Raw genomic sequence first — 20,999 nt, forward strand, 5'->3', positions numbered from 1 at the left:
AGCTTCAAAGAATTGCAATTTGGGCACGTCAAGTCAAGAGCAGAACTAAGAGAGCTCTGAGACAAAAGGCAATAATCCAGTGGCTGAGAAAATTCACTAAACACCACAACTTCCCAAGAAAAGGGGGGTGTCCGCTCACAGCCACCATCCTGGTGGACAGGAAACACTCCTGCCCATCGCCAGCCCCATAGCCAAGAGCTGCCCCAGACAACCCAGTGTGACGGAAGTGCTTCAAATAACAGGCACACACCACAAAACTGGGCGTGGACATTAGCCTTCCCTGCAACCTCAGCTGATTGTCCCAGAGCTGGGAAGGTGGAGCAGTGTGAATTAACAAAGCCCCATTCAGCCATCATTTGAGCAGACTGGGAGCCTCCCTACACAGCCCAGCAGCCCAGAACTGCCCTGGGGGGACGGCACTCACCTGTGACATAGCACAGTCATCCCTCAACAGAGGACCCGGGGTGCACGGCCTGGAAGAGGGGCCCACTTGCAAGTCTCAGGAGCCATACGCCAATACCAAAGACTTGTGGGTCAGTGGCAGAGACAAACTGTGGCAGGACTGAACTGAAGGATTAGACTATTGCAGCAGCTTTAAAACTCTAGGATCATCAGGGAGATTTGATTGTTAGGGCCACCCCCCCTCCCCGACTGCCCAGAAACACGCCCCACATACAGGGCAGGCAACACCAACTACACACGCAAGCTTGGTACACCAATTGGGCCCCACAAGACTCACTCCCCCACTCACCAAAAAAAAGGCTAAGCAGGGGAGAGCTGGCTTGTGGAGAACAGGTGGCTCGTGGACGCCACCTGCTGGTTAGTTAGAGAAAGTGTACTCCACGAAGCTGTAGATCTGATAAATTAGAGATAAGGACTTCAATAGGTCTACAAACCCTAAAAGAACCCTATCAAGTTCAGCAAATGCCACGAGGCCAAAAACAACAGAAAATTATAAAGCATATGAAAAAACCAGACGATATGGATAACCCAAGCCCAAGCACCCAAATCAAAAGACCAGAAGAGACACAGCACCTAGAGCAGCTACTCAAAGAACTAAAGATGAACAATGAGACCATAGTACAGGATATGAAGGAAATCAAGAAGACTCTAGAAGAGCATAAAGAAGACATTGCAAGACTAAATAAAAAAATGGATGATCTTATGGAAATTAAAGAAACCGTTGACCAAATTAAAAACATTCTGGACACTCATAGTACAAGACTAGAGGAAGTTGAAGAACGAATCAGTGACCTGGAAGATGACACAATGGAAAATGAAAGCATAAAAGAAAGAATGGGGAAAAAAATTGAAAAAATCGAAATGGACCTCAGGGATATGATAGATAATATGAAACGTCCAAATATAAGACTCATTGGTGTCCCGGAAGGGGAAGAAAAGGGTAAAGGTCTAGGAAGAGTATTCAAAGAAATTGTTGGAGAAAACTTCCCAAATCTTCAAAACAACATAAATACACAAATCATAAATGCTCAGCGAACTCCAAATAGAATAAATCCAAATAAACCCACTCCGAGACATATACTGATCACACTGTCAAACACAGAAGAGAAGGAGCAAGTTCTGAAAGCAGCAAGAGAAAAGCAATTCACCACATACAAAGGAAACAGCATAAGACTAAGTAGTGACTACTCAGCAGCCACCATGGAGGCAAGAAGGCAGTGGCACGATATATTTAAAATTCTGAGTGAGAAAAATTTCCAGCCAAGAATACTTTATCCAGCAAAGCTCTCCTTCAAATTTGAGGGAGAGCTTAAATTTTTCACAGACAAACAAATGCTGAGAGAATTTGCTAACAAGAGATCTGCCCTACTGGAGATACTAAAGGGAGCTCTACAGACAGAGAAACAAAGACAGGACAGAGAGACTTGGAGAAAGGTTCAGTACTAAAGAGATTCGGTATGGGTACAATAAAGGATATTAATAGAGAGGAGGGGGAAAAATATGGCAAACATAAACCAAAGGATAAGATGGCCGATTCAAGAAATGCCTTCACGGTTTTAACGTTGAATGTAAATGGATTAAACTCCCCAATTAAAAGATATAGATTCACAGAATGGATCAAAAAAAATGAACCATCAATATGTTGCATACAAGAGACTCATCTTAGACACAGGGACACAAAGAAACTGAAAGTGAAAGGATGGAAAAAAATATTTCATGCAAGCCACAGCCAAAAGAAAGCAGGTGTAGCAATATTAATCTCAGATAAAATAGACTTCAAATGCAGGGATGTTTTGAGAGACAAAGAAGGCCACTACATACTAATAAAAGGGGCAATTCAGCAAGAAGAAATAACAATCGTAAATGTCTATGCACCCAATCAAGGTGCCACAAAATACATGAGAGAAACACTGGCAAAACTAAAGGAAGCAATTGATGTTTCCACAATAATTGTGGGAGACTTCAACACATCACTCTCTCCTATAGATAGATCAACCAGACAGAAGACCAATAAGGAAATTGAAAACCTAAACAATCTGATAAATGAATTAGATTTAACAGACATATACAGGACATTACATCCCAAATCACCAGGATACACATACTTTTCTAGTGCTCATGGAACTTTCTCCAGAATAGATCATATGCTCGGACATAAAACAAGCCTCAATAAATTTAAAAAGATTGAAATTATTCAAAGCACATTCTCTGACCACAATGGAATACAATTAGAAGTCAATAACCATCAGAGACTTAGAAAATTCACAAATACCTGGAGGTTGAACAACACACTCCTAAACAATCAGTGGGTTAAAGAAGAAATAGCAAGAGAAATTGCTAAATATATAGAGACGAATGAAAATGAGAACACAACATACCAAAACCTATGGGATGCAGCAAAAGCAGTGCTAAGGGGGAAATTTATAGCACTAAACGCATATATTAAAAAGGAAGAAAGAGCCAAAATCAAAGAACTAATGGATCAACTGAAGAAGCTAGAAAATGAACAGCAAACCAATGCTAAACCAACTACAAGAAAAGAAATAACAAGGATTAAAGCAGAAATAAATGACATAGAGAACAAAAAAACAATAGAGAGGATAAATATCACCAAAAGTTGGTTCTTTGAGAAGATCAACAAGATGGACAAGCCCCTAGCTAGACTGACAAAATCAAAAAGAGAGAAGACCCATATAAACAAAATAATGAATGAAAAAGGTGACATAACTGCAGATCCTGAAGAAATTAAAAAAATTATAAGAGGATATTATGAACAATTGTATGGCAACAAACTGGATAATGTAGAAGAAATGGACAATTTCCTGGAAACATATGAACAACCTAGACTGACCAGAGAAGAAATAGAAGACTGCAACCAACCCATCACAAGCAAAGAGATCCAATCAGTCATCAAAAATCTTCCCACAAATAAATGCCCAGGGCCAGATGGCTTCACAGGGGAATTCTACCAAACTTTCCAGAAAGAACTGACACCAATCTTACTCAAACTCTTTCAAAACATTGAAAAAAATGGAACACTACCTAACTCATTTTATGAAGCTAACATCAATATAATACCAAAACCAGGCAAAGATGCTACAAAAAAGGAAAACTACCGGCCAATCTCCCTAATGAATATAGATGCAAAAATCCTCAACAAAATACTTGCAAATCGAATCCAAAGACACATTAAAAAAATCATACACCATGACCAAGTGGGGTTCATTCCAGGCATGCAAGGATGGTTCAACATAAGAAAAACAATCAATGTATTACAACACATTAAAAACTCGAAAGGGAAAAATCAATTGATCATCTCAATAGATGCTGAAAAAGCATTTGACAAAATCCAACATCCCTTTTTGATAAAAACACTTCAAAAGGTAGGAATTGAAGGAAACTTCCTCAACATGATAAAGAGCATATATGAAAAACCCACAGCCAGCATAGTACTCAATGGTGAGAGACTGAAAGCCTTCCCTCTAAGATCAGGAACAAGACAAGGATGCCCGCTGTCACCACTGTTATTCAACATTGTGCTGGAAGTGCTAGCCAGGGCAATCCGGAAAGACAAAGAAATAAAAGGCATCCAAATTGGAAAAGAAGAAGTAAAACTGTCATTGTTTGCAGATGATATGATCTTATATCTAGAAAACCCTGAGAAATCGACGATACAGCTACTAGAGCTAATAAACAAATTTAGCAAAGTAGCGGGATACAAGATTAATGCACATAAGTCAGTAATGTTTCTATATGCTAGAAATGAACAAACTGAAGAGACACTCAAGAAAAAGATACCATTTTCAATAGCAACTAAAAAATCAAGTACCTAGGAATAAACTTAACCAAAGATGTAAAAGACCTATACAAAGAAAACTACATAACTCTACTAAAAGAAATAGAAGGGGACCTTAAAAGATGGAAAAATATTCCATGTTCATGGATAGGAAGGCTAAATGTCATTAAGATGTCAATTCTACCCAAACTCATCTACAGATTCAATGCAATCCCAATCAAAATTCCAACAACCTACTTTGCAGACTTGGAAAAGCTAGTTATCAAATTTATTTGGAAAGGGAAGATGCCTCGAATTGCTAAAGACACTCTAAAAAAGAAAAACGAAGTGGGAGGACTTACACTCCCTGACTTTGAAGCTTATTATAAAGCCACAGTTGCCAAAACAGCATGGTACTGGCACAAAGATAGACATATAGATCAATGGAATCGAATTGAGAATTCAGAGATAGACCCTCAGATCTATGGCCGACTGATCTTTGATAAGGCCCCCAAAGTCACCGAACTGAGCCATAATGGTCTTTTCAACAAATGGGGCTGGGAGAGTTGGATATCCATATCCAAAAGAATGAAAGAGGACCCCTACCTCACCCCCTACACAAAAATTAACTCAAAATGGACCAAAGATCTCAATATAAAAGAAAGTACCATAAAACTCCTAGAAGATAATGTAGGAAAACATCTTCAAGACCTTGTATTAGGCGGCCACTTCCTAGACTTTACACCCAAAGCACAAGCAACAAAAGAGAAAATAGATAAATGGGAACTCCTCAAGCTTAGAAGTTTCTGCACCTCAAAGGAATTTCTCAAAAAGGTAAAGAGGCAGCCAACTCAATGGGAAAAAATTTTTGGAAACCATGTATCTGACAAAAGACTGATATCTTGCATATACAAAGAAATCCTACAACTCAATGACAATAGTACAGACAGCCCAATTATAAAATGGGCAAAAGATATGAAAAGACAGTTCTCTGAAGAGGAAATACAAATGGCCAAGAAACACATGAAAAAATGTTCAGCTTCACTAGCTATTAGAGAGATGCCAATTAAGACCACAATGAGATACCATCTAACACCGGTTAGAATGGCTGCCATTAAACAAACAGGAAACTACAAATGCTGGAGGGGATGTGGAGAAATTGGAACTCTTATTCACTGTTGGTGGGACTGTATAATGGTTCAGCCACTCTGGAAGTCAGTCTGGCAGTTCCTTAGAAAACTAGATATAGAGCTACCATTCGATCCAGCGACTGCAGTTCTCGGTATATACCCGGAAGATCGGAAAGCAGTGACACGAACAGATATCTGCACGCCAATGTTCATAGCAGCATTATTCACAATTGCCAAGAGATGGAAACAACCCAAATGTCCTTCAACAGATGAGTGGATAAATAAAATGTGGTATATACACACGATGGAATACTACGCGGCAGTAAGAAGGAACGATCTCGTGAAACATATGACAACATGGATGAACCTTGAAGACATAATGCTGAGCGAAATAAGCCAGGCACAAAAAGAGAAATATTATATGTTACCACTAATGTGAACTTTGAAAAATGTAAAACAAAAGTTTTATAATGTAGAATGTAGGGGAACTAGCAGTAGAGAGCAATTAAGGAAGGGGGAACAATAATCCAAGAAGAACAGATAAGCTATTTAACGTTCTGGGGATGCCCAGAAATGACTATGGTCTGTTAATTTCTGATGGATATAGTAGGAACAAGTTCACAGAAATGTTGCTATATTATGTAACTTTCTTGGGGTAAAGTAGGAACATGTTGGAAGTTAAGCAGTTATCTTAGGTTAGTTGTCTTTTTCTTACCCCCCTGTTATGGCCTCTTTGAAATGTTCTTTTATTGTATGTTTGTTTTCTTTTTAACTTTTTTTTTCATACAGTTGATTTAAAAAAGAAGGGAAAGTTAAAAAAAAAAAAAAAAAAAGAAAAACAAGGAAAAAAAAAAAAGATGTAGTGCCCCCTTGAGGAGCCTGTGGAGAATGCAGGGGTATTCGCCTACCCCACCTCCATGGTTGCTAACATGACCACAGACATAGGGGACTGGTGGTTTGATGGGTTGAGCCCTCTACCATAAGTTTTACCCTTGGGAAGACGGTTGCTGCAAAGGAGAGGCTAGGCCTCCCTGTATTTGTGCCTAAGAGTCTCCTCCTGAATGCCTCTTTGTTGCTCAGATGTGGCCCTCTCTCTCTGGCTAAGCCAACTTGAAAGGTGAAATCACTGCCCTCCCCCCTACGTGGGATCAGACACCCAGGGGAGTGAATCTCCCTGGCAACGTGGAATATGACTCCCGGGGAGGAATGTAGACCCGGCATCGTGGGATGGAGAACATCTTCTTGACCAAAAGGGGGATGTGAAAGGAAATGAAATAAGCTTCAGTGGCAGAGAGATTCCAAAACGAGCCGAGAGATCACTCTGGTGGGCACTCTTACGCACACTTTAGACAACCCTTTTTAGGTTCTAAAGAATTGGGGTAGCTGGTGGTGGATACCTGAAACTATCAAACTACAACCCAGAACCCATGAATCTCGAAGACAGTTGTATAAAAATGTAGCTTATGAGGGGTGACAATGGGATTGGGAAAGCCATAAGGACCAAACTCCACTTTGTCTAGTTTATGGATGGATGTGTAGAAAAGTAGGGGAAGGAAACAAACAGACAAAGGTACCCAGTGTTCTTTTTTACTTCAATTGCTCTTTTTCACTCTAATTATTATTCTTGTTATTCTTGTGTGTGTGCTAATGAAGGTGTCAGGGATTGATTTGGGTGATGAATGTACAACTATGTAATGGTACTGTAAACAATCGAAAGTACGATTTGTTTTGTATGACTGCGTGGTATGTGAATATATCTCAATAAAATGATGATTAAAAAAAATAATAATAATAAAATGAAGGTTATTCCTAAAAAAAAAAAAAAAAAAAAAAAAAAATTTATCGAGACCTGTTTTGTGACCCAACATGTAGTCTATCCTAGAGAACGATCCATGAGTACCTGACAAGAATGCATATCCTGCTGTTTGGGGATGCATTGTTCTGTACATCTCTGTTAGGTCTAGTTCATTTATAAAATTATTCAAGTTCTGTTACCTTATTAATCCTATGTCTAGATCTTCCGTTTATTGATGTGAGTGATGTACTTAAGTCTGTAACTATAATTGCAGATACACCTATTTCTCTCTTCAGTTTTGCCAGTGTTTGCTTCATGTGTTTTGGGGAACCCTGGTTAGGTGCATAAATATTTATGATTGTCATTTTGTCTGGGCAGATTGCCTGTTTTATTAATATATAATGTCCTTCTTTGTCTCTTACAGCAGCTTGCATTTAAAGTCTATTTTGTCTGCCATTAGTATAGCCACCTCAGCTTTTTTTGGTTACTGTTTGCATGGAATATTTTTTTCCGGCCTTTCAACAAATTTGTATCCTTAGATCTAAGGTGAGTCTCTTGTAGACAGCATACAGATGGCTCACATTTTTAAAATCCATTCTGCCAATCTGTGTCTTTTGACTGGGGAGTTTAATCCGCTAACTTCCAATGCTATTACTGGCAGTACTTACTTCAACCATTTTATCCTTTGGCTTTTATAGGTCATTTCTTATCACTGTTGCTCTTTTTACCCTTTTAGTTACCTTTAATGATAATCTTCATTCCTACACTCTCCTCCAAGACTCTCTCTCCTGTCTTTTCTTTTCAGTCTGCAGGACTCCCTTTAGTATTTTTTATAAGGAAGTTCTCTTATTAACAAACTCTCTCAGTTTCTGTTCATCTCTGAATGTCTTAAAATCTCCCTCATTTCTGAAGGACAGTTTTGCTGGATAGAGAATTCTTGGCTGGCAGTTTTTCTCTTTGAGTATCTTAAATATATCACTCCACTCCCTTCTTACCTCCATGGTTTCTGATGAGAAACTGGAGCTTACTTTTACTAGGCATCACTTGAATGTAATGAATCGCTTTCCTCTTCCTGCTTTCAGAATTCTCTTTATCTTTGGCATTTGACATTCTGATTAGTATGTCTCTTGAAGTAAGTCTATTCAGATTTATTCAGTTTGGAGTATGCTGCATTTCTTGGACATGGACATCTATGCCTTCCATAAGAGTTGGGAAATTTTCGACCATTATTTCCTCAAATATTTTTTTTCTGCCTCTTTTCCCTTCTCTTCTCCTTCTAGGGCACCCATGACACGTATGTTTGTGTGCTTCATATTGTCAATCAGTTCCCTGACACCATGCTCAATTCTATCCGTTCTTTTCTCTATCTGTCCTCTGTCTGTTCAAAGTTGGATGTTGTCTTCTAGTTCATTGATCCTTGCTTCTGCCTCTTCAAATCTGCTGTCGTATGCCTCTGGTATATTTTTAATTTCATTCAATGTGCTTTTCATTCCTATAAGATCTGCTGTTTTTTTTTTTTTTGCATGCTTTCAAATTCTTCTTTATGCTCACCAATGTCTTCTTAATATCCTTTATCTCTTTAGCATCTCCTCCAATTGATTTAGATTTGTCTGGAAATCTTTGATTACTTGTCCCAAATTCCATCTCTTCCAACTTTTTAATTTGCCTCTTTGACTGGGCCACACTTTCTTGTTTTTTAGTATAGTTTGTATATATTTTTGCTGGTATCTGGGCATTGGATTGTCTTGATGATTTTACTCTGAAGGTCAGATTTTCTCTCGTCTCAGAATTCGTTGTTGATTTGCTTTGTGTTAACACTCTTCTTTGACACCTGGTTTGTCAGTATTACTCAACCAAAGCAGGACCAGGGATCCACTAAGGACCCACTAGGGACCTCAGTTCCACAAGGCCTTGTGGAGAGGGTCAAGTAAGGATGCCAAAAAGCCTATAATTCTGCTCCCCAAGGGTGCCCTTTCCTGGCCTGCCCAGCAGATGGTGCTCTTCACCCAAAACCCTCGTCAACATCTTCGTGTAGGTGCGCTTTTATGGCCTGCCCAGCAGATGGTGCTCTTTGGCAACCTATTCCCCTCAGCCCTCAGAAGGCAGAATATTCTTAGTTCTCTGCTGGCTTCCTGGCATGGGTCCAAACAATAGTGTGGCAGCTCCTGGCCATGCAGGTTAAAGCCATAGGACCCAGCACTCTAAATTTGCCAGCCAAAAGCTGGAACAAGGCTGGACCTTGACCCTCCCTATACTTGGGAAAGTGGATTTCTGCTACCCTCTTACTCTGCAGCCGCCCACCAGACAGAGACCAGAACAGCCCGAAGCTGTTTTCCCTGAGCATGGGGGATGGGCACCCAGAGCCAGGCCTGAGGGAGCTACAATCTGTCACTGCAGTTTCTCTGTCTCTTCATCCTGCACTTTCCTGGGTGCTGCACAGTACACTGATATCCAGAACCCTAGAACTGTTGTTCTGGACAGTTTCTGCCTGTCCCCTCAGTGTTTTTCGAGAGAAGTAAGCCCTGCAACTCCCGAATCAGCCATCTTTCCAGAAGTCCCCCCGGTACATAGCCTTTTGAGTCTGGTTTCTATCATTTAGCAGAATGCTTCTGAGATTCATTCATGTTGTTGCATGTATCATTAATTTGTTCCTTTTTATTACTAAGTAGTAGTCTATTGTAGGAATGGTATGTCAGTTTGTTTCTCCATTCACAAGAAGAAGGACAAGTGGGTTCTTTCCAGTTTGCGACAATTATGAAAAAAGCTGCTATAAACATCTGTACCCAGGTTTTGGGGTGAGAAAAAGTATTTCATTTCTCTTGGGTAAATACCTAGGGGTGGAAATGCTAGGTCATATGGTAAGTATATGGTTAAGTTTTTCTGAAACTGCCAAAACATTTTCCAAAATGGCTTGCCATTTTGCATACTCGACAACAGTGATTCAGAGTTCCAGTTGCCCCACATCTGCTATCTGTAGGTATTGTCAGCTTTCTTTCAAGCCATTCTAATAGGTGTGTAGTGGTATTTCACTGTGGTTTTAATTTACATTTCCTTAATGACTAATTATGTTATACACAAGAAACAATGTTCATTTGCCATTTGTATATCTTCTTTGATAAAGTATCCAAAGCTTTTGGCCATTTTATAAAATTATTTGTTTTCTTATTGAGATTTTTTGTTTTTGTTTTTTGACAGTAAACCATCCATGCAGTTTTAATCCATTAATATTCTTAAATATAGCAGCTTCATTAGAGGTTTCAATTTTCCTCTTCACTTTGAATATGGAGTATTTGGAGAGTCTTTTGCATGTAAAGATACAGGAAGCAGCAATCACCCCTGTGCTGCTACTTAGATTTACCTGGTAGAAGTAAAAACTAGCTAAGTGGAAATTATCATGATATATATTTCTTCTCTTCCTTCTGAATACACACAATATATAACAAGAGGGACAGACCTAAAATTACAATTACCCTAGATAGTTTTTGTCCACTTTTGCTGGCACAGAGGACACTGTCTGTGAATTGGGACATCATCAAAAAGGAGATATTTGAAGCTCTTTTAAATTTAGGCTTTGCAAACCAACATCAAAAGGCATAACGTCTACACAGACCATAGCACCAAAATCTGCCATCTCCCCACATTCATCCTCTTCTGAGGATGAATTCTCTTCACACACCAAACTGGACGGAAGCTACTCTTGGTCAAACAGGGTCACTTTCCATGCACTAGCACTTTGTTTCAGACACTCTAGTACCATTCAACTTTGTTAAAAGATATCATGAATTCTGGAGAGTTTGCCAACTGCTTTCTGTACTAGCTGTGTTGCTTGTTGCTGTGGATTGTGACTGTAGCGGTGACACTGCTTGTGTTAGTTCTCAGGGTTGCCTTGCATGAAGTCTCTAGCTGTTGCTGTGAGGTGTGGGTGTGCTGCCATTCTAGCTGCAGTTGTATGTGTAGTTGCTGTAGCTGAGAAGCAGAAAAAGCCAGGAGAATTAAGCTGTCCTCCTGCAGAACATCTCATCCCTGATAACTGGCGATAAAAATTTACTTATAAGATCCATGGATTCCCTATTGCTTGCAGAATAAGAACTCAGAAAAGAAGAAAGTCCACCAGTAGAACTGCTGGTGAAGCATGAGGAACTCCTAATCTCCAGCCAGGATGAAACATTCTATGTACATGTGCCATACCACTCAAGTCATCTAAATCTCCAGGGGCTCTATGATCAAGTGTAAGACAAGCTGCAAAGTCATCCATAGCCTGATTACAATCACCTCCAGGTAGCGCTGCAAAAATTGGACAAATCACTTTTGCTGATGGTTCCATGGGATCAGAAGTAACATGTTCTTGAAAAGATGTCTCCCTATTGCCTCTATTATCCACAGGAGGGACAAGTAAAAGACAGTGGCTGCTCTATAGAGAAAGCTTCCCCATCAGAGTACAAATCAAAATTTTCCCTTGTTAATATGCACTGCATTGAATGGTCAGTTGTATGCCTTGTCTTGTACCACTTTCATAATAAGATACCTTACTTGTAGCAAATTAAACATTCATATCTGTGACATCAAAATTTTCCTTTTATCTTGGGGCTTGCCCTTATGAAGCTTGCTACTGAAAAGGAGAGGCTAAACCTACTCGTACCTGAGTCATCCCACAGAACCTTTTTTTTTGCCCAGATACGGCCTCTTTCTCTAAGTTTCTATTTTTCTATTCCATTGATTTATGTATCTATCCTTTCACCAATTCCACACTGTTCTGAATACCGTAGCTTTATAAGTCTTGCAATCAGGTAGTATGAATACTCCAATTTTGTTCTTTGTTTTCAAAATCATTTGGATCATTCTTGTTCCTTTGCCTTTCCATTTAAATGTTAGAAACAGCTTGTCAATAACTATGAAAAAAATTTGTTGGGATTTTGATGGTATTTGAAGAGAGAAAACAGTGACATTTTGACTATGTTGAGGCTTCCAATCCATGAACCCAGCTCTCCATTTATTCAGTTGTTTTTTTATTTCTTTCATAATTATTTTGTATCATCAGCATACAGATCCTGCATATTTTGTTAGATTTATACCTAAGTATTTCTTGTGTTTTGGTACTATCATAAATGTTTACATTATAAAATATTATATTTTAAAATATTTTAATTCCAACTGTTCATTGCCATTAAACAAAAATGTAATTGTTTTTCTTATTTTGACCTTATATCCTGTGACCTTGCTAAACTCACTTATTCATTTTAAGAGTCTTTCTGCAGATTCCTTAGAACTTTCTACATAGAAAATCATGTCTTCTGAGAATAGATGACACTTGGGCTATTTAGAAGGAGGTTGTTTAATTCCAAATATTTGGAAATTCTCCACATATCTTTCTGTTATTGATTTCTACATGAATTCCATTATAAATGGAGAATATGCTTTGTAAGATATCAATTATTTTAAACTTGATAACTTTTTTTTTATAGCCCAGAATGTGTTCTATTTTGGTGAATGTCCCATGTGTACTTAGAAATAAAATGTATTCTGCTGTTGTTAGGTGTGGTTTCCTCTAAGTGTCAATTAGGTCAAATAGATTGATGGTATCATTTGGGTCTTCTATATACTTACTGATTTTGTATCTACTTTTTCTATCAATTATGAAAAGAGGAGTGTTGAAATCTCCAAATCTGTCAATTTGAGAACCAAGGACTTTAAAGACATAGATTAGCTTACCATTTTGAATTTGAGCTACTTTTTTAGAGATCTCTCCAATAATCTGTGAAATGAAAAAAAGAAAAAAATTCTAATAAGTTTTCATGACTTTTGAATATTTCTGAAATAACAGGAAAGGTACAATTTAAATAATAAGAAGCAATCAGAGACTTGCTTCTATTAATATCAGATTTACCCAGAATATACCTGTCGTCTCCACTTCTCAGCCTTGGGCAGCTCAGTACATTCTGAGGCAAGAAAGGGCCTTCGTTCCTGGGGACAAGCAAAATACACGTTTCCATTATACTAGTTACAAGCTTCATGTAACATTCACAACTAGTTCAAACCTGGAGCCCAAAATGTCTAATGTTCTAAATACATTTGAATTCAGTTCCAGAGAACCCTCATTAAGCCTTAAACCTGACTCTACAATCTCTCCTAAGGAAACAAGTATACAGGCAAAATCATTCATTGCATTGTATCTAGTAAAGTGAAATACTGGAAACAATAGAAATGTTATTTAAGTGGAATAGTTATACCACCTTAAGAAATGATGGCCCTCAGTGTCACATACAAAGACACGCTTACGCTATTTAAGAAGAGTAAGATATAAAATGTATTTAATGGGATAACAACAATGTTCAAACCCAAACTCACATGCACACACATGTGTATACATATATATGTGCAAAGAGAAAAAACGGAAAAGAAATACCAGGAAATGTTAATAACTGTGTTTATCTCTGGAGGGTGGTAATAGTGTGAGGCCATTCCCCTTTCTTCTTTTTACTTTTCTTTATTTTCCAAGTTTTCAATGAACACTGCGTTCATAAAACCTGTTAGTTGATAACTGTCAAAGGCAGATGATAGCTACGCATTGTGGAGAGTTCATTATATCATTCTCTGTATATTTCTATGTATTTTTGAAACTTTCCATAATAAAAAATATTTGAAACTAAATATAGATAGTACTCAAATATGTGCATACATACAAATAAACAAGCATATAATTAAAAAAAAAAAAATCCAAAGAACAGTATATATTATCCTTAACCTGGTTGACTGTCCATGAGTCACAGCTGCTCCCCACACCCCACTCCACTTCCTATTATTCAATATTAGACAGACTAGGATAATAAGAGAGCGCACCCCAATCATCACATTGCAGAGGAATGGAAAAAGCAGCAGCCAGGAATACACTTCCCCGGTTATCGGGAGGGACACCTGGAATTCAAGTGTACAGACTCAAAAGTGTCAGCAAGGACAGACAAGGGATAGGAAGATTTGGAGTCTGAAGTCGGCCCAGGAGGGAATTTTACAGCATTTATTCTTCACACCTTAAAAATCATGAGGAAGATTTACACCAACCTTTACTTTTCCCTCTTCCAGTTGAGCTTGGCGAAATCTCGCTAAGGCCGTCCTACAAGGGATAGAGAAGATTCTGTTAGATCCTGCTCATAGGTTTCTTATCACTGAGGTTCCTGGATGTGGCAGATCTGCTCATGACCATATTTAATGTCATTCTTTTATGGTGATTAAGAATCAGAGGGCAGCGAAAGGCTTCCGCATTCCCAGGAGTAGGGCTTATAAGGCCATTGTGCTCCTGAACACCCACGTCTCTATTTTGTTTACACTGTGTGTAACAACTGCAGAAAACTCTACTTCTCAGACAAGTAAACACATCCAGATGTTAAAAGACCAGTATCATGAAGTGCCTCAGCTGTCACTCTCACAGCCCCTGCACCACTCCAGGTGAACAAATATTTATCCTGAGTAAGTTCTGGGAGCCATCAGAAAACACTAATAGGAAAAACAAATGGGTAAATATGGGAATGCTGTTTTAACACATGCAGAGACAGAAACAGCTTATCAAAAGGACCATATACCAAAAAGACCAAGTACAGAGGCAGCTCTGTGGTAGATATTAACGCAGATGAAATTTACATTAAAAAAAAAACAAAAAACTAACAGATACTTACATGGCCTTTTCTGCATTTCGGGCCTAGAAAGAGAAAGAAGGGAACAAGAATGCTCATGTGTAAAATACTTTTTTTTCCATTTACTTTTCAGTGAAAAGTTTTATGACGACAGTCACAAGCAGAATGCTTGAACCAATATATGAACAACAAAAGCAAAAAAAGTCAAAATTCTGAGACTTTATGTACGATGCTCCGTCTACCTAAAGTTTTTACTCCCCTAGTGTCCTCACCTCACCCTGTATCTAGCTAACTCCTATTTATCCTTCAAAATTTACCCGTGTCATCACCATCCCAGAAAGTTCTTCCCTGACCCCTTCCCAGCCTGGCTAGTACTCTCTGTCTGGGTTTATACTTACCATAGCACTTACCACTCACTGTCACAACTGTCTACTCCATGCCAGTGGAATCTGGGGAAGAAACACCTCAAGACTGACTTCTGAGTTTTACGTAAGTACTGACACACTAGTGTCTGGTCCCTAAAATACACTGTCACGCAGAAAATATGTTTTCTGAGCTGTAATGTAAGGAGAAAGAGTACTTGCTGAGACAAGGACTTAATTTAACTCCCAGCTCTGCCACTTACCATCCCTCAAAGGAAGTTTCCCTAAGCTTTGGTTTTCCCATCTTTACAACAGGAATCATACCATGTTGTGCAACATAGGGATATTGTTTTGATTTAACAAGATAAATACATAAAGACATCAGGCATACAGTTTATGGATGCTCAGGAAAAGTGAGCTCAACATAAATCTCCTTTCATAACCTCCATTTCAACTGACACAGAAACAAACTTGGCAAACGCTTGCTGGATAAATGACCATGATATATATATAAAGAAATAAAACAGAAAGGTTCTCCCAGGGGAAGTCACCACCTCGAAAGGTGAGGCTGTGTCCTACTATTTCAGTTGTTTATTAAGGACTGCTGGTTCTACATATTTAATTTCAGTGTTTCCCAATGCCTAGCCCATGTTTAATACTGTGTTAGGTGATTGATATTTGGCCATGTTTTTTTTTATGGGGGAGCTCATAGGAAACCCCCCCCCCCCAAAGTACAAATCAATAAGATAATATGGGCATGCATCCAGGCTGATGGAAGCCCATAGATATGAACGTGATGGGGACAGATATATAAAATACCCAATAACTCCTATAGCCAGAAATCTCCAGGGTCAGAGTTCCTTCTCCCAGACTAGAGGACGGAGAGAGGGGATTCCCTATGCTTGTCAGAGATCAGAAAGGAAAAGCCTCCAGGCTGAGCAAGGCAGGATGACGCAGTAGTTTGAGCAGGGCAGCTCTTCCCACAAAAAGGGCTGCTTCTGGTCCAGTGGTCTATCACCTTCTTGGGATCTTGTATTCACCAATGGCTTCCAACACATCTTCTTTAGTCTTACTATACAGTGACATGTGTTTCTTATGTTTGTTCACTAAATAAACATTTTGTAATATTCTACATACGTGAACGTTCCCTTTGTAATGACACTGTGTTGCATTCTCATAGTTACACATAGTGAATGCTTCTTGAACGAATAAAGGAACCAACAAACCAGGCCAGAACACAGAGAGCACACTCGTTCAACAACACTTTCTGCCTATGCTATTCATTCATTCATTGAATGGTTACTGGACAGCTACAACATGTAAAGGAGGCAATGGTGAACGGACTCTACCCTTGTGAAATTTATAACCTTAGGGGGAGACAGACATATATTAAATAATCCCAGAAACGTATAGTCACAACTGCTGTTCATTTCTCCACGCCATGCATCATGACCAGGGCCCCGTTCCTTCGCCTCTCTTTGCCTTGGTTTCCCTACTTTATCCGTAGGTTTCAAGTGGATTAAAACACTGTCCGAGATGGTAAAGCAGCTACCTCGGTTCTAGTTTGTCCCTTCAACTAGTGACTCGTATAGAGAGAGGAAAGTGAATCCCCCTGTCAACAGCCGAGGAGCCTGAATCAGCAGTAGTGCCCGAACGGGCCCCGAAGCCAAAAGCGCCCCAGGAAGGGCTCGGGGCCCTCACAGCCCGCCGGCTCGCGCCCTCCCTCACACACCCAGCCCACTCACCATGGTGCCGGTGAGGGCGCCGCTCCCGGGCCGCACGGCCCGGGTCCAGGAAGCTTCACAGCCTCAGGCAAGGAACACCCTGACAGGAACTGAAGAGTCTAAACGCCGTACAGGGAGACTTTCCTGTCGGAAGGATACATGGGAAGGACCGGAAGTGAAAGAAAGACTCGGCCGGGGGAGGGGAGGAAAGGCAGGCCGGTGAGTGGACTTCCGCTGGCGTCTGGACGTCGCTCTATAGCGCGTACGTAAGATGGGAGCGTCGGCAAAATTGCGCTTGCGTATCTCCGGCTCAGCCCCGAGCGGCTGGTTTGCCTCTCGCGATAACTATTAAGACTATTTCGCGTTAACCGGTTGGGTATTACGCAAACGGGCGACGTCGGGCGAAGATGTGCGGGCAGCTACGTGTGCTTCTTGTCGCCACTCGAGGTAGTCGTCCCAGAAGCCCCCTTTTTGGTTATTTTCTGAGAGCAGATATCCTGTTTTGGAAGTTACTCGTCCTCGTGTCTCTGATTGAACCGGGTCCTTAAAAGCGCCTGGGGCCTGCATGGACGAAAAATCCATGGCCTCGGCGGCTCCAGAACCCGAAGCTAAAGTCTCCTGTTAGTAGGCGCTGAAACGCCTCTCGGGGCAGATCAGAACGAGAGCCTGTGTTCCCAGGGGCCCGGGGTTCACACAGTCCTTCGCTTTCCCTGTCATTTACTTGGGGTCTTTACTTTTTCTGAGCTTGTCTTCTAGAATCGCTGGGTCTTTCGGAGCAGGACCAGTACTTGAGGTCAGGGTGTGTGTGTGTGTGTGTGTGTGTGTGTGTGTGTGTGTGTGTGTGTGTGTGTGTGTGTGTGTGTGTGTGTGTGTGTGTGTGTGTACAAAGCCACTTTAACTGTATGTTAGTGTATACGACTCGGTGTGTGTGTGTGTGCGTACAAAGCCATTTTAACTATATCTTAGTGTATACGAGTTGGTGTACATTGATTACATTCACAAGGTAGTGCCACGTTACCCACCTTTCATTACTGAAACTTTTCCATCACCCCAAACAGAAACTGCACCCGTTAAGCAAAAACTCCCCATTCCCACCTGCCCCCAGGCCCCTGTAACTTCTGATTTGCTTATTCTAGATATTTCATGTAAGTGTAATCATTTTACAATATTCATCCATTTTTGTCTGGCTTATTTCACTCGGCATAATGTCTTCAAGATTTATGCATGTTGTAGTATGTATCAGACCTTTGTTCCTTTTTACAGTTGAGTAATAATCCATCCTATGGATATACCACCTTTTGTTTATACATTTATCCATCGAGGGACACTCAGGTTGTTTCCATCTTTGGGTATTGTGAATAATCCTGCTATGAACATCAGTGCACAATTGTCTGAGTAACCTTTTAAAATAGTTTAAGGCCCAGGAAGAAAAGGCCACTTGTGGAAGGGAAAGGGGGTTAGAGAGGTGAGATGTCATTCAGTACCCACACAGATAGTCAATCAGTAGGTGAATGTCACAGTGCTGGGACCAGAAGCTCCTCCAGAGGAGGAGCAGGAAGGAGGGGAGGGGCCAGGAATAGTAACAGTTCTGGGTGGATACTCCTAGATGGCATCAGCATTGAGGTGAGTTGGTGTGGAATTAAGTGAGGGCCTGTGGCAGTTTCAGCCAGGTACAGCAGCTCCCTACTTTCAAGCATGGTGCCTCAGCCATGGTGACTCCTTTTACCAGAGGACCTATGATGATGGGCATCCTAGCTGCAGATGCCATCTGGACCAGGATCGGACAGGACAGGTATTTAGGAGAACAGATACCGGGATCTCATTGCATGATCAGTGGCAAGGACAGCACATTTTCTCTTGTAAGTTTTAGGTGGGCATTAGGCCACCCCAGTGGAGACTACATCTTCCCATCTCTGGCAGATATGGGTGATTGCGTTTATGATAAATAATGGCCAATAGGAAGAGAGTCGAAGGGATGTGAGCCACTTAGGTAATATCCATGAAAAGAATGGGCATGCTCTCCTCTTGCCCTTTTCCCTTCCCTGGCTGAGAGGTGATCATGGAAACACCTTGAAGTCAGAAATGGAATTATTAGAAGGATGCCAGATTCCCCTCCCAGCCCTGGAACACCTAGATATGTAACGTAAGAGAAAGAAACATGTCGTATAAGACAGTGTATTTGTGCACCTCTACAGCAGCTTAACTTAAACTTAAATAATACTTGGTCCCAAACAAGCCAGGCCATTCCCCACTCAAATCACACCTTCTCATACTTCTATACCTTTATCCATTAAATCCCTGACCTGTTGCTTTCTTCTAGGATCCAAAGCTCACATAAAGCCGGATTCAAGAGGCATTACTTGTGTTGACTGCCTTTCTTTCCAGCATCCATCCCCCCTACCCACCCGCCTGAATTGCACTGGGGGAACGCACTCGGTTCTGGGGAAGGAACTCCACTTCCAGCTTTAAGAGTGGAAGAGGAGATCAAGACCAAGCTAATGAATCCATTCCATCTCCCTAAGCACACAGATGGGTTGACTGAAGACCCAAGCTGACCTAGTCAGAGTGAGTCTCAGGACCTGGTCTTTAACGGCAGAACAAATACACTATCTTTCCTATCATCAGGATGGATATAATGCAAGAAGCTGCTGTCAGCAATTTTAGGACTCCAGCAGGGGACAGACTTGTATTTGGTGACATCACTGAATTGCTGGATGACACCTTGCCTCCAAGCCCACTCTATTACTCAATCTTGTGTTACATGAACCAGTAAATTGCTGTATTGTTGAAAGCATTACTTCAGACTTTCTGGTACTTGCGACTACAAGCAGCCAGATTATACAAACTTGCCACAGTCTGCTAAATGGTATGGCCTTCCTTTCTGGTCTTGACTGTGGTCCTGACTTTGTCCATGTTCTTCCATTTGCGTGCAGCACCTTTTTCCATTCCGCTTCCACCTAATCTCCTGGTTGATTAGTTTCCTTTGAGACAACTGAAATACCCTGGATTCATATCCTAGTTCCAGTATTTATTAGCTTTGTGGCTTCAGATGACTTACAACTCTCTGGTCATTTCTCCTCTGCTGTGAAATTGGGGTTATTACCTTACAGAGCTGTTATTTTAAAGGAGACTTCCGTAAGTAACATGCTCAGAGAAGACCTATGTAAAGTTCTCAATAATTATTTTAAAAACAAAAGCTCCATGCTCTACAGTCAGATCTACTATGAGGCTTACCTAAACTGCCAGGAACAGTCAGCTGGGCCAGGCTCAGGGAGTCTTGCAGGACATTCTGAAAACTCTTATTAGCCATTGTATCACCAGACTTAAGATTTACAGGCATCTAATCCCTACTCCAATGCTATCTTGTTTTTGTATCTCCAAACACCACCAACCCTCCCCAACACTGGCACAGGTTTGGCATAAAAGGTTTGCTGGTAGAGGAGCAAAAAAAGTTCCACTGCCCTTGCCTTCTTTTTGTGCCAAGGCCCCCAGCTTATATTGCATTGCCTAAACACCCTGTAAATGTGAATAATATTTTTCGAGTATTAAGACTCTCTAGTCACATTCCAGTACCCCCCACACAATTTCCAACAGTTTGTGGAAAAAAGTTTGTCTTTAGAACCCATCGCTACTCTATGTATCTGTATATCCCCTAGCATCCATCTAAGAGACTTGACTACTGTTCTTCATTAAAAGAACAAGGACTCATTGGAGAGTGGTTGTAGTAGGCAGTATAGGAGCCCCCAAAGATCTCCCCATCCTAATCCCCGAAACCTGTGACTATGTTACCTGACATGGAAAGGCAAAAGGGACCCTATAGATGTGATGAACTGAGGATCTTGGGAGGGAAAATTATCCTGGATTATCTGATGGGTGTAATGTAATCACAAGGGTCCTTATAAGAGGGAGGCATTAGGGGCAGTCAGAGAATATGTGACTATGGAAGCAGAGATCATAGTGATGGCAGCCATGAGCCAAGAAACACAGACAGCTGGAAAAGCTAGAAAAGACAAGAACAGATTTGTTCCTAGAGCTTCCAGACAGGATGCAGCCCTGGGGATGTGTTGACTTTAGCCTCGAAAGAATCATTTCAGACTAATAAATTTGTGTTGTTTTACGCCTCTAA

General features: G+C 40.6%; 1 protein-coding gene, 1 long non-coding RNA gene and 1 pseudogene across 2 annotated transcripts in view; 1 reads left to right on the forward strand and 2 right to left on the reverse strand.

Annotated features, from left to right (window-relative positions):
- ISY1 (ISY1 splicing factor homolog) overlaps positions 1 to 17,098 on the reverse strand; it is a 44,664-nt gene extending 27,566 nt beyond the window's left edge. Inside the window, exons 1-5 of the mRNA XM_037802958.1 lie at positions 16,895 to 17,098; positions 14,830 to 14,852; positions 14,219 to 14,270; positions 13,058 to 13,123; positions 12,872 to 12,914 (exon numbers count right to left, since the gene is read on the reverse strand). Coding sequence (XP_037658886.1) covers positions 12,872 to 12,914; positions 13,058 to 13,123; positions 14,219 to 14,270; positions 14,830 to 14,852; positions 16,895 to 16,897 — 187 coding nt within the window. The 5' untranslated portion in view covers positions 16,898 to 17,098. The remainder of the gene's footprint in view (positions 1 to 12,871; positions 12,915 to 13,057; positions 13,124 to 14,218; positions 14,271 to 14,829; positions 14,853 to 16,894) is intronic.
- Positions 8,537 to 12,239, reverse strand: LOC119509095 (annotated as a pseudogene).
- A 51-nt stretch (positions 17,099 to 17,149) lies between the features above and the next one.
- On the forward strand, positions 17,150 to 20,999 carry LOC119509117. Its single transcript, XR_005211627.1, has 2 exons — positions 17,150 to 17,320; positions 19,194 to 20,999. It is a non-coding gene; the product is annotated as an uncharacterized LOC119509117 (long non-coding RNA).

This window comes from Choloepus didactylus, chromosome 1 (genome assembly GCF_015220235.1).
Source record: "Choloepus didactylus isolate mChoDid1 chromosome 1, mChoDid1.pri, whole genome shotgun sequence".
NCBI lineage: Eukaryota > Metazoa > Chordata > Mammalia > Pilosa > Megalonychidae > Choloepus > Choloepus didactylus.